Below are 17405 nucleotides of genomic sequence, written 5' to 3'. Positions count from 1 at the left end.
CTTTTTTCTGTCACTTGGAGCTGCAAAAAGCCGTGCAGGACTCAGTTTGTGCTCCCGCTTTGGGAATTAGCAGTGAGGGAGGTTGTGAGTCTCCCATAGCTTTGTTTTTTGTTTCTTTTTATAGAGTTGGTTTATATGATTTGGTTTAACAGGGAGGTGCTGATTTGACGTTAAAAAAATAAGCTTCCATTCCATGTATTGCCTTAAAATTATCTCCCCTAAATTTGATTGATCTCTCTAAACACTTTGATTTGATTCTTAGCTTAATAATGCAGCTGTAGAATATTTGGGAATCGCTTGTTAGTATGTAGGATTCCTGAAGCTTCGTATAGGCAYAAGCAGGCTATGGAGTAGAGAGATCACAGAAAGGGATAAACACTTTGACATGTTTTAAGCTGTTTTAAAAGCAGATTTGGTTTTATTCTGGGTAAGTTGCTCTGGGAGCGAGCTCAGTGCATTTTTAAATGACTGCTTAAATGGTGATGGTTCTGAAGCTGCATTTTAAGAGTTACCCTAGACAGAATGTCACTGTTTCAGGTCAGAGAGAATGTGCAGGGTCCCTAATAATAATCTGACACTTGGTACTGATTTCAGGTCACTGATGCATTTAATAAAAATAAGGATCTGTGTTATGTATCAGTTTCATTAAATGGATTCCTAGCTTGATCCCCAGATAGGAACTGATCAGAAACCTGGTTAAGTATCTGCAGCACAACTAAAAACTGCTGTGGTTCTAAATTCTAAGTGTTTTGTTTACAGTCCTCCTCAGCCATGGATGGGTTCAAAATGAGGGCTTGTTGGGCAGAAACCTTTCCACATTGCTCCCCACAGACCAGGATGAGAAATGATCTGGTTATAAATTATTTCAGTTTAGGGTGATCTGTTTTGCGCAAAAGCTTTATTTTCCTACTGTCTAGTGGATACCAGGTCAAATGGTATATGATGCTCTGCTGCTTGCAGCAAATTGGGTGTTCATGAATAATAAAATGGCTGTGAATCAAGCTAACATCTGAGCTAGCCTGTGCATGCCTGTTTTGGAAGATAAACTGAGAGAAAAATTGTTCATTACCTGGATTTTAGTATCTGATAAAATGGAAGGAGAATCTTTAAATTAATAAAGAACTTACTTTTCAAAAAAGCAAAACCATCTGAGAAATAAGCAACTTCTGAATGATTTAAGATTTTTTTTAAGGATATAATCTCCTGACATAAATGCTTAGCCAGTCTTGCTCATGCAGTTATGTTTCCCAAATATCATGTAAATTGCTTAGGTTAGGGAAACATATACCTGTGATTGGCATCATGTATTCCTGGGAAGGATGGAAATCCATTCTTTAGGGAAGGAATTGACTCTGCTTCCATAGCCATTCAGGCTTTAAGTCTTTTTTATTTACTGTCACTTTCAAATTCCAAGTCAGATTGCCAACTTTGCATGGTATTACCTGCATTTGTTTTCCAAAAGCCAGTRAGACCTGACACTCTCCAAATCTCCRAGGGGTTTGCTCTAAAACCCCGTGAGACACAAGAAATTGTTCTCGGTGTTGTTTTCTCTTTGATGTCTTTGTATGCTTTTCTTGATTTGTTGTTTTCTTTTGTTTCCTTTTGAGTGCTTTTTTGGCAAATATAAACGGTCTGTGTGCTTCAGGGAGGGGGGAGCATAAATCAGAAGCCTCTCGTCAGATAAACACAGAACTGAGGCGCATCACCAGACTCACAATAAACTCACACTGCTAATCTCTTCTAACATTATTAAAAACACCAAGAGTTTTTGCTTTGTAGTRAGTCTTGCACGAGTTAATTGCCCCAGACCACTGCAGGATTATATTTGTGATGAAATCACGATGTTCTACCACACTTCCAGCAGATGCAAGGATACAGAATGATAGAACAGGACAGGCTGAGATAGGGCATGTAATTATTGACTGAGAGTTTTAGGGCAGAACAGGGCAAGGAATCAATGAAACATGCAGGGTTTAGAACATGCCATTGTAATTGTATTGTATTGTATTGTAAAAGATAATTTTTGCTGTATTCTGTTCCAGTTTTGCGTGGTGGCTGGCACACATCCCCAACCAGTGTCTAAAACACTGGCAAAATTATGCACAACTCCTGACTCATGGGATAGGGTGGGCTAAAGATAGACACGGCACAGTGGTGTGAAGATACATCTGTACCAAAGATGTGTTGTTGCTCTGCATGGTATGATTAGTGTGACCTACTAAAGRGTAGGAATCTTGCATTCTCTTTGAAGCCCATCTTCATCTGATCTCCAAATATTTGTGGAGGATTTCAGAGGCTTTTGTTCTGGATGAATACAGAACACTTAACCATGTTTTGGGACTTTCTTATGTAGGAGACAGATTTTAACATCAAGGCATCTTTGCAAAATAAACAGAATTATTTGTTAAACCCCAGCAGTGTAACCCACGAGCCAGCTGTCAGTGGCACATCACCACAAGGGTGGGGTTTGGTCATGCCTACCCTGGGAGGTGCAGGCACACCCAGGAGCCTTTCTTGCTCTCTGAGCCACTGGACACAAGCCAGCTCTGGTCTGGAAGATGTTTCAGCTCCATATGCTGAGGGTTTGGGCAYGTTAACTTGGGCACAGCGCTGCAGGCAAAGGAGCTGTGCTCTTGCTGCACCCATCTGTTTAAGTGGTTCTTCTTTTTCTCTGTCCCTTTTCTTGAATTTCCCTTGACATGTGAGTAGCTACAGAAAGGAAAARCCTTCCCCTTACCTAGATTTCTTCAGGATTAAAATAAATCTACCGAGTAAATTAAACTTCCAGGACCAAGTAAGYCCATGACCACCACATCTTCTTAATTCAGGCAAAAACCCTCCCATTGCTGCAAATGTGTATTACAGCTGGACTGTAAATTTAATAATGGCAGATTTCTCCATAGCCAGTAAAATTAATTACTGGATGCCTGTAGCTTCAGAGGCAAACAAGGGCATGGTGGAAGGACTTACAATTTTGTGTTGGAGAGCCAGATGTTTCCATCCAGTTTCTGTCACTGTTGTCTCAGTTTGTGCATTCAGTTTAGATTTTGGATGGCAAAGGTGGATCATGGTCGGTGTTTTGTGGTTGCTTGCAGTCTGGGGTTCTYTCCTGGGTTTAGGCACAAAGTTGGGGTCTCCTGTGTGCAGAGCTGTTCTGCAGAGGAGCAAGCACCTGCCACTGCAGTGGCTTTAGCTGGGAATGYCATGTCTGATGAGTGGGTGTTTCTGCTGACTGTGCCCATCATTCCCAAAGCTCAACCAACATAACTGTTGAACATTTTGTGTGGTTAAGCACCACCAAGGTACAAACACTGAGATGCCCTCTGAAGGAAGGGGAAAAGGGGAAGGGTGTTTTCAGGAACTGCTGACCTCTGGAGCARTTCAGCATTTGATAGTCCTCAGTACTAATTTCAGGTCAGGATTGTTACAACATGTAGTACTGGAAAATGTGTTGAGTTCAGTATGCAAGAGTTGCGGGTTTGTGTTGCTAACACTTGGCTAATGGCATTGACATGGCATTGACATGACCTTAATTTTGGGCAGAATTTTGGGTGAGTTTAAGGTTAACTCTGGTCCTACTGAAATCTGTGATACAGCTCCAAAATGACAAGGGGAACATTTTGCCCTGCCACACTGGGAGGAACATGCAGATATCTCACTTTCCAGTCGCTCCCATCCCAGTTGTGGGAAGCAGGGGACAGTACCTCTCCTTGGAGCACCTCCTGCCATGCTTAGAGAAATACRGAATTTGCACAGGTTGATGTTAGGCTGAGAGCCCTTTCTGGTGGCAGAAACTGAGTTTAGAAGTTATTCCTGCTCTCTGTGTTCTCTCAGGGTACCCTTCTAAGCTGCTTAGCTGGCCAGAGCTGTTGATGCATTTGGTACAGGTGGTTCCAAGCTCCTGTGTGCAGTTTTCAGTGCTCAGGCAGCAGTGGGTTGTGTTTCAAAGATGGATTTTGGTATATTTGGGATTTAGCCACATTCAGATCACCTTGTTTGGTATTTGATAAGAGCCACATCTCAGTTGTACTGGAGATTGCAGTTTCTGATGGAGGAAGGACTGAAAAATTTATAATCCCTGGAATAATTACAGCTACTTTAAATTAATCCACCCAACCTACAATATTTAGAGACTTAAAATTGATTRGAATTCATGTCTTTGGACAATAAACAAACCATTATTCAATCCTTCATCTACAAGTGAGTCTTCATGAGTAGTCTGATGGTCGGGGGTTTCCAATACAGATTTCCTAATTTTATTTTTCTTTCATTTTCTAATTGAGTGTACAGTTTCATATACATGCTATTATGTATACTATATACTATTATATATTAATTTGGGGAATTAAAAAATTTTATCCCATCTCAAATTCTGTAAAAACAACATAATGATGCTTTTCAGTGAAATGCTTTTGCAAACCTTTTTTTTTTCTTTCAGTGAATAGCCAATAGTCTTCTCTCATAATAAAAACAAAATCTATTTTGCAGAATCCTCCAATGCTACTTTATTGACCAATGCAGAAAAAATTGCTACAATCACAACCACACATACTCCTCAGCAAATACCACAGGAGACCAGGTCAGATTGTTTTCCTTGAGGAGGGCATCTTGACATGCTCTCTCTTCAGTTACTTCTTCATCACTTTCACATTCCATGAGCTGTGTTTTTCCTYTCTCCCTCTTTCTCTCRTTTGTTACAGCAGGAACAACACCAAACCAAAGCAGGAATCCCAGTTTGATTTCAAACCACCCCAAGCAGCACAGGTAAGGAAGGAGTATCTCTCTAATTGTTTTGTTTACCACAGACTTGTTTCCACTCTGCTTGAGGGCTATGTTCAAATATTTCCCTTGAAACTTCCTATTGAGAAGCTGCTCTCCCTCAGCCTGCTGAAGAAAAAAAGAGGAATTTGCTGATTATTTTCTTAATATGTGTTGCTGTTGTTTCAGCTGAGAAACRTTTCCAACACATTCTCATCAAGACTTTGAGGGAATAAAAATAAAGAAAAAAAAAGCTGACGTTTTTAGGGCAGTAATAATTTATGTGTTTGTTTATTGAATTGTATATTTTGAGGGGCCTCTCCAGAAAGTATTGTTGTGTGCAAATAATAAATTCAGAGAATAAAAAAGAGGAAAACTTAATAAGGGGCGATAGCTGGAGTATTCCAGCTTGCACAGACAGCATCTTATTAGAGAGATTATCTATCTCACTGTTAACTTTCCTTGCCACTGGCCATCCCAGAAGTAACATCTTCCATTAGGGACTTCAAAACATCCCCGTAATAGTAAATAATAATTTGAGAAAAACAATGCCCAGGCTTCTGAGCTTCTTGCAAAGGAATAGATGATGTGGTATCAAAAAGGAAAAAACAGCACCATGGCACAGGCTCACCCCAAGTGCCATCAGGCAGCTGGCACTGGAAGGGAGGTTGTTTTCACCTTCCCTGGTTGGTAGAAACTTCACCTTCCCAAAATGTGCCCTCCTGCCCTGGGCACAGGAGGTGATGTGTAACAGGGGTGCCCAAAAATGCACCACAGACATGTCCAAACCCACTCATTCCAACAGCCCTTCACTGACCACCACCAGCCCTCCAAATTGCAGAGTGAGGTCTGAGGAAGCAGCAAATCCTGGTCTGTGTGCAAGAATTGAACTGATTTTCCCTTTTTAATTACAAATAACAAAACATTGGTTGAGTAATTTCAACATGAGAGCAGAGCAGCGCTTGACTTTGTGTTCAACTGGGCATTTGYTGTCTTCTCTCCAGCAGGACCAAGACTTTTACACTGTTGAGCTGGAAAGGGGAGCCAAAGGGTTTGGCTTCAGCCTGCGAGGGGGCCGGGAGTACAACATGGACCTGTACGTGCTGCGGCTCGCTGAGGATGGGCCCGCTGAGAGATGTGGCAAAATGAGGGTATGCACTCACTGCCTTTAAAAACACCTTTCTTTGGAATAAGCTGAGCTTCCTGCCTCTCCCTTCAGCTGTGAGCTAAAAGGGAAATTAAGGGTTCCTATTTGCTTCTGTCAGTGGCATCTGTCACTCTTGGTACACAGTCTACAGCAGTGTGTGTGTGTGTTCCGTGGAAGATGTCACCCCCTGCTTCCAACTCTGCTTTCCAAATTCCAGTACATGATCCATTATTTAAAGCCCAGCAGGGAAAATGTAATAGCCACAGTCTTTACTGTGGGTAGAGAGGGGACAGAACATGTCTGTGTCCCCATGGGTTACAAAATTATAATGCAGGTTTTGATTAGCATTAATTGTTAMCTTCACATATCAGCTAAATTACAAACATTATGACAGGGGCATGATTTTATAAAATGCCTGCTGAAAAATTAAATTGCCAAGTTTATGTACTCCTTGGACCTCTGTTAGAGGATGCATTGTAACTTTTCCACATGTGTCTTCTTCCCCTCCAGATATGTCATGTGAAGGGCATTTTCAAAATTCTTGTGCTGGGGGTAGACCTATGGGCCCAAAATTTTTGGTGATGAAAATGTGATGAAAAATCAGTGCTGCCCTGTGAAAATCAGTTCTTTGAAAAGCTCTTCCAAGCCCTGTTTTCTTTTCCTGATAAATGATTTTATATACCCATATCAGCTTTGCTGAGTTGTAGTAGGTATTTATGTCCAAGTAAGAATCAGACCTGGAAATGCTCTGTGAACATCCCAGTTGCAGCAGACTGTGAAGCAAGCAAATTTTTTGATTGAAGACTTTACAAATAATCAAAATTAAATAAAATAGCACCAGTTCTAACACTGCTCTAACACTACTATTGAGCAAAACAAAACAAAACAAAACAATACTACAGTATTGCAATGTGATTCTGCGGAAAAGCCATGAAATATTTTGATACCTCAAGCTTTGTCCATCATCTTCTTGTCTCCCAGGCTCCTGCACACTGAAATGGTGGATGGTCACTGGAAGGAGTTGGGTGTATTTAGCTTCACCTGGTGCATTAGTTGTTCCAGCTTTGCTTTGCCCACTGTGTGTTGGAGTGCTGTTGGACCCTTGTGGGGATTTGTTTCTAATCTTAGTCTYTTTTATTACATTGGCAGATCGGTGATGAAATTTTAGAGATCAATGGAGAAACCACCAAGAACATGAAGCACGCTCGGGCCATCGAACTGATTAAAAATGGTGGCCGCAAGGTCCGCCTGTTTCTGAAACGTGGAGATGGCTCAGTCCCAGAATATGGTGGGTCAAACTATGAAAACATTCCTTTCTTCCCTGGCATCACTCCATGAATGATTTGTCTCAAGATCTGAAGCGGGAATTCTTTTTTATTTTCCTTTCTCACCAGTGTCTTACCAACCTTTGCAACATATAATTGCCTCGCTTGTGCTGAATTTTCTACACATTTCATCCTTTGCTTGCTTCCATGGACTTGGGGCGCAGTGTAAGGCAAGATCATCATAGCAGTATTTTTTGGTGATCAGAGAGGAAAGCAAAACAAAACAAAAMAAACCTTATTGTCTTGTCCAGCCAAAAAAGGAATGTCATTGAACTGTGCCAAACTGTTTCTCAGCGGCTGAATTGTTGTTTCACGTAGGTCTCTTCTTCTAATCAATGCAAAAACTGGGATCCCGAGTTACTATTCTGAAGCAGTGATTTTTAATTTTTTTTTGTTAGGTTTTTCTCTTAGTTCCTATCTGTATCCATAGACATGAAATGCCAAAATGGCTTATAAGATTTTTGCCTTTCCTTAATATTTATGTAAATATTTATAAAGTTATTTAAGAAAAAKAAGGAAAAAAAGAAAAAAGCTTTACTGCAAAAGTATATTGATTTGGCCTCCTGAGCCCTTTTCTCCCCCCTTAAACAGTCTGCTGGTTTCAACTAGTTAATTTGTAAGGTCTGAAAAGGTGAGGAGGTTATGAAAAGGTGCTCTCTTGTCTGTCTTGGGGGAAACAGTCAATCCTYGTTTCTTACTAAGAATTGCATTAGATTTCCTTTTCTTCCCCTGGAGGTTGGATTGCTGGGTGGCTTAACTTAGCACACTATTTAATATTATAATTATGTCTTATTTATTTGAGATAATTGTCAAATATTGTGCCCTCGATGGAGGGCTACTCCCAACCAAAGGTCTTTGAGGTTTCTATAGAAACTGATGATTGAAGGGATGTCCTTTATACTTTCCTCCCCGTATTTGGGTTATTTCCGTGTCAGTAAGTTCTGTGTTTATCATTCTCTCCGTGCCCTAACACCAGAAACAAAACCCTGCTGCACAATTTATGAACTAGATTTTCTTTTCATTTACTGTACCACGTTTGAGAGTTTCTGCTCAGTCTGCTCATTATTTAACTTAAAATGACCAATTCAGAGTATAACCAACAAACAATTGAAGTGTTTAAYGACATGGAAGGGAAGTTGTGGGTTTACACTTCTGTAATATAAATAGCACACCAGAAGGTTCAATGATGGCACTGAAATTCTGTAATGTTCTTTCTACTTTTGTCTTTTCCTATACTYCTCTGGATGTACAGTACTGTATCATATGCTAGACTGCATAAATACCCTGTAAATTAAGTGCTTCACTTCTCAAAGCATATGTCTGTTGCACTGAGGATGGAAATCCATCACCAATTTTCTTTTGGCTAATGCTAACCACTAAACGTTCGTTCTCCAAGCAAGGATTTAATATACAGGGGTTGCACTACTGTAAAGAATATCCTTGTAACATTTGGGACTCCTTCCTCTCTTCRTTCTGTTCGCTGCAGTCGCAAATGGTTCCTCTAATAATGTTAAGTTCCAATATTTTTCTGACTTGATTGGAACGTGCTTCTCTATGAGGCTGTATATTTTTGTAATGAGTTTTGTACTTATTTTTAATGTTGTGGTCTCTGGTGGACTTTATTTTTCGTTGTTGTTTGATTGTTAATGTTTTTTCTATGACATTCTGTGTCGCTGTTCCAGCTGTCTTTTAGAATGGATGCTCTCGTTGTCTGGGTTATTGAATCACCTCTTAGATGTCTCTTTATGTCACAATAATAACAACTGCTGTCTTTGCAGCCTTATATTTGGGTGAAGCCTAGACAATCTGACTGGAAAAATAAACTTTCTTTATTCTAAGATAAAATATGAAGATTTTTCTTTCTTTCATCTTTGTTATAGGGAATCTAAATTTTCTACTTTTCTCTTTCTCTTTCTCTTACCTTTCTTGGTGCTGGGCTCTTCCTTCCTCAGCGATGATACCTCCTAATATCGCTGCATGTATGAGAAATGACAAGCTCGGGGAGTCTTGCTTCTACCTTATGGGCCATAATCAAACTACGGTTTGTAGCTAAAATCAATATTAGGTGTTTTTGTGCTGTGGCCTAATTCCCTCACATTGCTTTTCCGCTTCGCTATATTCTATATGTACAGCAATTCATCCCGAACACCCTGCGTGCCCCGAATTGTAAGTACACACACCACAGGACATGTCTGAACCTTGCTTGTACCCTGTGTGATAGCCAGGTTGCCACAAGCCACGGAAAAGCAGCGTGGTCCCATCCCCAGCTGTGGCCTCAGAGTGCTAATAAAGCAAAACTGTTCCACGCGTGAGTCACAACACAGGTTTCACCTGGAAAAAAAACACAAAAATCACAGCCTATGCACACACCAACCCTCCCAAGCTCAGGGATGGACATGGCATCAAATGGGAGGAGGAATGTAGAATGTTTGGCTTGGGGGGGAGGGCAGATAAAAAGGAAAAAAAAATACATAAAAGCATATTTGTCCCCAATATCTGCCCCACAAGTGTTTGTGAGGGTTTTCAGTCCACCTCAAGGTGGGTGCTGGGGCTCAAGCTCAGGAAGTGGCCAATGCCAGCCAAGCTGCCACGAAGGAGTTACTCTTAGGAAGAAAACAATAAGCAAATAAAAGCAGCACTTGCATTAAGGCAGCGCAGCTACTTTAATGTTTTTYATGTTTGTAATGAATCATTCATAAACATCCGTTACAAATGATGGCAGTAATTGTAGCTTAGCTGCAGCGCAGGGCTGGGGTTTAGCTTGGATGTTGTTTTTCTACCTCTGTTTTGCAGTTTGTCTTGCAGAGGTAGCTCAGCTGTTATTGTACCTCAAATGCTACATGAAAAACAATGAACTGGAGATTAGATTTGAATCAAAGCCATCCTACATATTACAATATCTTTCCATTGCTTTGATATGAAAAAATCATAACTACTGTCATCGTTGTTTGAATCATTGTGGCAAAACCAAAATCTACCCTAGGACTTTTTGTAACATGGCAGAACTAAGTGAGATTAAGCTATGCCTTAAATGAAATGGAAATGGCATGATTACAGTCTAATTCTCACACCTTCAAAATGTTATTTTACAAGGTGAAAACTTAATAATCAATTCTATTTTATGTGCATTTTCTGCTATTTGAACCGAGGCCTCCCACACCTGGAAGGCAGTTTTTATAATGTCTTAAAAGACAAAAATTGTTTCCTAAAGGCCCTCTTTATTGGGAACTATTAAAAAAAAAAGCAGCCAACAACCTGAACTACAATGGTTTTTTTTTTTTTTTCCACTGGAAAGAAAGTAGTGTAACCGAAACATTACAAATTGGGCTTGGGGGAAAATGTAAAATRCCCCATGCCCAGAAGAGCATAAAGATGAGATCAGCTTGGACCAAAACCTGGCTAACGATCAGAGCAGCACCAGTACTAACCTGTAACTCTCGTTGTTCACRGTTAAATTAACAAAAGCTTCGGTTAGCCTTCGCTGACTGCTTTAACAGTTGTTTGTTTTTGTCACTAATGAAGTCTGAAGAGTGCTAAGTGGTGTCACAGCGCCACGGAAGGCATCGATACCAAACCCTTTGCTGTTATTTTCTTTCAGACCCCAGCAGTGACAGGAACAGTCCCGCCACAGGTTCACAAAATGTATCGGAAATGAAACCCGCGCCATCCGACCGACGGCAGCACCCATCATCGGAGTCCAGTTATCCACCAGACCTTCACAAATCATCACAGCATGGGGACAAGCGGACTTACGTTAGAGACCTAAAAGGCAGCAGAGAGTTTAGCAGACATCCCAATGAACACCACACTTGGAATGGGACTTCTAAAACCAACGAGCACGTGCCAGGCAGGAGGATGGAGAGGTCGCCGGAGAGGAGGCACGAGAGGCAGCCCGAGAGGGCGGTGGTGAACGGGCAGAAGAGGAGGTCTCCCGAAAAGCGCAGGGAAGGGACGAGGAGCGCCGACAACACTTTGGAGAGGCGGGAGAGACACGAGAGGAGGAGAGACCTGTCTCCAGAGAGGCGCAGGGAGCGGTCACCCGGCCGCCGGCGCCGGTCGCTGGAGAGGCTGACGGAGCCCAGGAGGTCACCAGAGAGGAGAAGAGAGAGCTCCCTYGACCGCCGGGCCAAATCATCCGACMGGCGCAGGGAGAGGTCACCCGAGAGACGGCTCAGGGAGGAGCGGTTGGGCCACCGGGACAGGGAAGAGCCYGGCTGGAAGCACGAGCAGAGCCGCAGGCACCTGCCCGAGCAGCGCAGGCGGCCCTACAAGGAGTGCAGCACCGACCTCAGCATCTGAGGGGCTCCCCGGGGTCCCCGTCGCCTTCCCCACACTGAGCAAGCAGAGGAGAGAGTGAAACCACCTTGGTTTCGCAGGCGAGGAGACATCCGGCACCTGCTGATCCTACAAACCTTTTATGCAGATGAAATCTTATAACAAAAAAAAAAAAAAAGTGTTGTGCCTGATGTATAATATTAAAGAAAGTATTTTTCAGTGTATTCTTTTTTTTTTTTTAATTACTTGCCAAATGTTGGTCCTAAAGGATTATAAAATTTTGTTTCTACATTCTTTGTAGATTTCTTAAAAATAATTCCTTTATTGGGCTACTTTSCCCCCTCCCCAATATAGTAAGTGGGGGTAGCCGGTAATATAATATAGGCAAAGGATTTTATGACCAAGTTTGAATAATTTGATCCAGACTGTTCTCTAGTGACTCACTGCTACACTGTATGTAGAAAATTTTTTAAGGGTTGGGGGTGGGGAAGGAAGAAAATTGTTCATCTCAGTAGGAATGGAGCGCTCCTGCTGAAGGAATTAAAAAGGAAAGAGACAAATGTTCCTAAAATTGCAAGAACTGTTTGAAGAGACTACTGTTTCAATGAAGGATATTTATAATAATAATAAATAACTTTAAAAAAAATGAAAAAAATAAAAAAAAAAGCAACCAAACCCACACAGCACAAGATGATTTACGATAAGGAATTTGTAGTTTGTTCCATGAACAGTTTATACTTTCAGGCCCCCTGGACAGGATGCGCAGAGGCAGAAGGACTGGTCACCACCACGCCCGTGTCACGCGCTAACGTGGACTGTTGAGCTCTCATTAGCCTCAGCAACATGTAACGAGGATTTGTCATTAAGGCAGCAGCCCTGCTCATCTCCCAGCTGTATATGGACAGCAGCCCCAGCATGCATGGTCTTGTGTGTTTGTTTGGAAGCGAGGGAAGGGATCGGGATTCTGGGATGATGCGGTGGGACCACAGTCCCCCTGCTCRGAGTAGGTGTATTCCTTCTGCTCAGGCAAAACCAGTGGGCTTTTATTTTGCCAAATTCCAAAAGCTCTCAATTCTTGCTCTGTATTTAAGGGGKTTTTTGTTCGTTTGTTTTTGTTTTACTGGTTCATCCTTACTGAGACAAAAGGAGTACACTTGCTGGGGGGGAAAAATAGGAAATAAAAGAAAAAAAATATCAAAGGAAAAACACAGGCTGAAAGAGGCAATCAGTGGGACAAACTGGTTGTAGAAGCCTACCCATACTGGTTATATGCTGTAAATYCGAGTCTAAGAACAGCAGCAAAAGGGAAACCTGCAAGTTTCTAAGTTGTATTTTTAAATTTGCAAGTTGTGTGGTAAGTCTGCTGTAGCATTGGTCTAAGATTTAATGGATTACTGCCTAGCTGAGCCAAAATGTTTGCCGTTACTGTTGGACCACTAAATGAAACTGCTGCTTTTTCCAGTGCATTGGTGTGTACATGTATACTGAYTCACATCCTCCATATGAACACAAAACCATTGCAAGTCTATCACTGTTGTTGCCATGGTACTGTAAAAACAAAACCAAGAAAGAAGATGGCCGATCATTGTGTGTACAGTTGAAATTGTAATTAATAGAGCCTGTTGGAAAAAAAACTAAAACTGTTGCCTTTTTCTTGTATAAAAGAGGATTTATGACAAAATTTAGCTGTGAGGAATGTGATTAAGTGTTTATATTTCTGAAAATGGAAAAAATTTGATTCAGGGGATATATTTTAATGTAAACTGAATCAGGTATGTAAAGCTGTTTTAAAATGGGAGACTGTATCAGTAATTCTAAAGCTTTTGTTGGTTGGAATATCATTTCTTTCTTCATGGTGGGCCTGCTTATGTATAATTAAGCACTTGTATGCAGTCTATATTCTCCAATCATCATTTCTTGCAACATGCTATAGGCATAATGCTCTTTTCTGTGTTGATGAAAAGCAGTATGTGGGCCAATCTTTTTTATAAAACACTATGCATATATAAATACTACATTGTTCATAGCTTTATTTGACTTAATTGGRTTTATACATAACACTAGGATGAGTAGACGTGGACTTACCCAGTAAGAGCTTCTTTCCTTGGAACAGACACTATGTATATGATGTAGCAACAAAGAAGGAAAAAGTCTGTGAATGCTATTTTTATTATCAAATAAAGTTTTCCATACAAAGCATGCATGCGAGTGTAGTGATAAGAAAAAGGAAGAACCACACCTTAATGTTACTAATTCATCCCTGCCTAAATTAATAAAACCGTAGGTTACGGTCGCCAAGGGCCATCTATTAAATATGCATTAATCAGCCATTAAATATGCATTAATCATTTGACAAGCCTTAAAGCWAAGGTTCCCAGTTTTCCAGGAGGAAATTCCCTCCCCCAGAATAGTCAGAAACTAAAAGTTTAGGTGAAGTAAGGTCTGAGGTTTGTGTCATTGACTCTTCATAGCACAKCAGCACGTGTGACCATTTAAAATCAAGGCAGCAACCCCTCAGTTGCTGTTGTGGAGGTTGTTGGTGCCATATATATGTGTGTGTGACGTATGTGTGTACATATACACACAAACATATATATATATATGTATCACCAAGCCTATATGTCTCCCATCTCTGAGTTCTTAAAATGTAGAAAGACATTTAAAGTTGAAAAATGTTTATATTATTAGATTTAATAAATTATGTAGATTTTTTTAAAATTACTTTTTAAATTTTGCATAGTTTAACAGGCTCCACTCATCTGTTTTCCTGAAACTTCAGCCAACCTGCTGGGAGTCCAGGCAGCTGGAGAGAGTAGATGGGGAAGGATTTGTGTTTCCAATCACAGCATCCTTAAAGGGGTTTGTCTGGTGCAGCCTGAGTGCTGAGGGATATGAAAGGGTCACTGAGAAAGGGTTTGGATATTTTAAATTTGATTTTTTTTTATGATGAACAATGGTTTTTCACTCTGAAACCATTTTGTAATGGTGTACGCTGGTGATGCATTTGTACCTTCTGCGGTTACTACCGCGTTTCTTCTTGTTGTTTGTCTTATAATTGAAATTGTCTTACAGAGCTGAGTAGGTGAGTCTCACACTTTTGAAGTTTGGAGTCTCAGCTAAAGATATTACATAGATAATACCAAAATTACAGAAACATTWAATTTTAAAAAACACCACAAGTTAAAAAAAAAAAACCAAATGAAAAATACCTTGTTGGTGGTGGCATCCTTTCTACTGGTTCCAAACTGAGAGCTGGAGCCCTGATCTGCAGCATGAGCATTGCAGCTTCRTAATCTGTGGTGCAGCCTTAGTCACTTTAATTAATTCCAGCCTTACTTTTGACCATAAAATAYTTTTCAAAACTTCTAAAAATGAAAAGAACCCCTTTTTAGATTGTAACTTGGCTCCTGTTTTGTCAAACAACATCCTACGACTACGAAACTGCCAAGAGGATGAATTTGAGTCTGTTTCTGATGAAGAACTGGGAAGTTTCTAAAGTGGTACATGAGGACGCTCTGCAAATTGATGTTGTTAGGGTTTGGGTTTGTTTTGGGGTTGAATTTTACACTTTTTTTAATCAGTCATACATGATCAGGTCCTTGTGCCATCAGTACGCTCAGTAATTTGTATTGATTAATACTTAATTGTGAGAGTTTTGCCTGCAGAGGGACTGTTGAGGCAGCRTGGGGAGTTGTGTGGGGTTTGAGCTCTTAGGTTGGACTTGCACGTAGCTGCTGGGTTAACTGAGCTGCATTTGCTGCCTTCATGCACTTCTACTCAGTTCACTCCTTGAATATTCATCCCTTGGCATTGGAGCCAGYGTTTTATTTAATAGTGATCTTGTGTTAAACCCATCTGCTGTAATATGCTTGTTTTATCACTGGAGTAGTAATTATAGATACTGTTCTCCTCCTCACTTCGATACCTTTTGTTACAACAGCCTTTCAGCTCTGTCTCTTGGCTGACTGTTCTGCTGAAGAACATTATAAATGGCTCATAATATGTTCRGTTTTTTTGGCTCTCATAAATAGCACCAGGAAAAGATGTCATTTATGACCCACTGCTGCCATCTGTAAATGTGTGGCTGTTAGGCCTTTGGAATTGTGTTTTCTTAAGATTTATATCTAAAAATGGAAGAGTGGGAACTAAAAAAAGTATCCCAATTTACTTAGCAGTTGCTGTAAATCGCGTGAGTCTGAGCTGATGCCAGTTTCTGTTTTGGATGTGATGCTAATCCATCAGCATTCCTTCCTGGTATATAATGAAGAGGCAGTAAAATGTCACGCAAATGGAAAATTGTGGGGTTTCAGGACAGAGAGGAGTTTAAAATATGTGCTGCCACAAGGACTGCTGCTTAATGCATGTAGGAATTCAGTGGTTGGGACTGACCATGATATGACAGTCTGACACACAAACATGAGCTTCAAGTCAGAGATTTATTTTTTTAGAATATAAGGCATACCGTTCCTGAATTCCTGTGTCTGAATGCTCTATAAATACACGAAGCATACCCTACTAACTAGGGTGTAAATGCCATTAAAAKCCARTGAGGCTTGTGCAYGAGCTCAGGCTCAGGCAGTACTAASCCCCATATTTTGGCAGAGTTTAGACTTTGCATATCTTGCTGGTGTCTAGAGGCACCAGCAGATGAGCTCTGGCAAGTCAGCAGAAGATAATGTGTGCCCTGATCCTTCTGAATCAATGTCAAACAGCTCTGCCCGGGCCCATTGTGTGGTAACGTGAGCTGCAGGGATGTGCCCACMCCAGAAACAGCAGAGATGAACACCCACCATCCGTGTTGACTGGACTCATGAGGAGGCTCTTACCCTCAGCAAAACTTCTTTGGCAGTGTGTGCATCACAAATCCTTGGCTTCGAGGCACGGTCTGAGCCTCGAGATGCTGAAGTTGGAACGGGGGCGGTTTCATCTCCTTGAGAAGTCTCATTAGCTTTAATTTTTGCAGCAAAGTCTTAAAAGAGAACTTCTGAGGAAGTTTTGCTGCAGCAGGAGGGAGAGGTCACAGTCAAGCAAATCCGAATTGCTGGCACCACGCCTCAGCCGAGTCATTTGGTCCATTCCTAAGATGATGTGACTTTGGTGCTCTCTGTAAGAAAGAATCAGGCTCGTATGRAATGGGAATTCCACCTTGCTTAGGTAGATTTTGTAACCCAGATGACCCCAGTGTCATCTGTGACCAGTCTTAAATTTCCTTTCTTTCATCTGCATTTGTCAGAAATTTCAGATGTTCTGTCATTGAGGGATGGAGCTCATGTGACAGCCCCTCACCTCTGCTGTGAGCTAAGGGCAGGATTGGGTGGATGGATATATTTGGGTGTGTGGCTGAGCTTATCTGCAGCAATTTGTTGAGTCAGGAAAGCAGGATGGTGAGGCTGTCCCTGCAAGCCTGATGGCTCCTGTACATATGAATGAGATTTGGAATTAGCTGCCTTGCTTCTTTCTAAGGATAGCCAGAAATAGGAATATCTGGAGGAGGAAGTTGGCTGAGGCTCATTCCATATGTKCTAAAGAAAATATTGATTGGATGTGGAAGCAACTTGGAGAGTTTCTTGAGGACTCAGGCTTTTGTTCCACAAAATGAGCATGGGTTTTTTTCTCATTGTTTCTCAGTAAGATACTTCTGGATCCTGGTTTTTTTTTCCTTCAGAGACTCCAGTTTGCTTCRGGGACCCACAGGCAGCTTCTTTCCTCTCTGTTTGATCCAACAATTGTTGCCACGGCTTTGAAGTGTGGAGTGTGCTGGCAAAGCCTTTGCCTTTGTAACCTTTGAACTGCAGTTGTGTAACTCAGGGCTGACTTCCAAGAGCATGAGACGGGTTTTTTGCTGTTCCATGCAGCAGGCATGGTCAGCATGTCCTTCTCCTGCTCTTCTGTGGAAACAG

At 41.2% G+C, this 17405-nt stretch overlaps 1 protein-coding gene across 1 annotated transcript in view; it reads left to right on the top strand.

Moving 5' to 3' along the window:
• LOC130585867 (membrane-associated guanylate kinase, WW and PDZ domain-containing protein 1-like) overlaps positions 1 to 14008 on the top strand; it is a gene marked incomplete at its 5' end in the record, with an annotated part of 36285 nt that extends 22277 nt beyond the window's left edge. Inside the window, 5 exons of the mRNA XM_057386534.1 lie at positions 4489 to 4579; positions 4704 to 4764; positions 5766 to 5909; positions 7055 to 7193; positions 10829 to 14008. Coding sequence (XP_057242517.1) covers positions 4489 to 4579; positions 4704 to 4764; positions 5766 to 5909; positions 7055 to 7193; positions 10829 to 11529 — 1136 coding nt within the window. The remainder of the gene's footprint in view (positions 1 to 4488; positions 4580 to 4703; positions 4765 to 5765; positions 5910 to 7054; positions 7194 to 10828) is intronic.
• Positions 14009 to 17405: the final 3397 nt, after the last annotated feature.

Source organism: Malurus melanocephalus, unplaced genomic scaffold, assembly GCF_030028575.1.
Source record: "Malurus melanocephalus ecotype Western Australia unplaced genomic scaffold, MMel_1.1 scaffold_982, whole genome shotgun sequence".
NCBI lineage: Eukaryota > Metazoa > Chordata > Aves > Passeriformes > Maluridae > Malurus > Malurus melanocephalus.
This window is presented reverse-complemented; position numbering and strand designations above follow the sequence as displayed.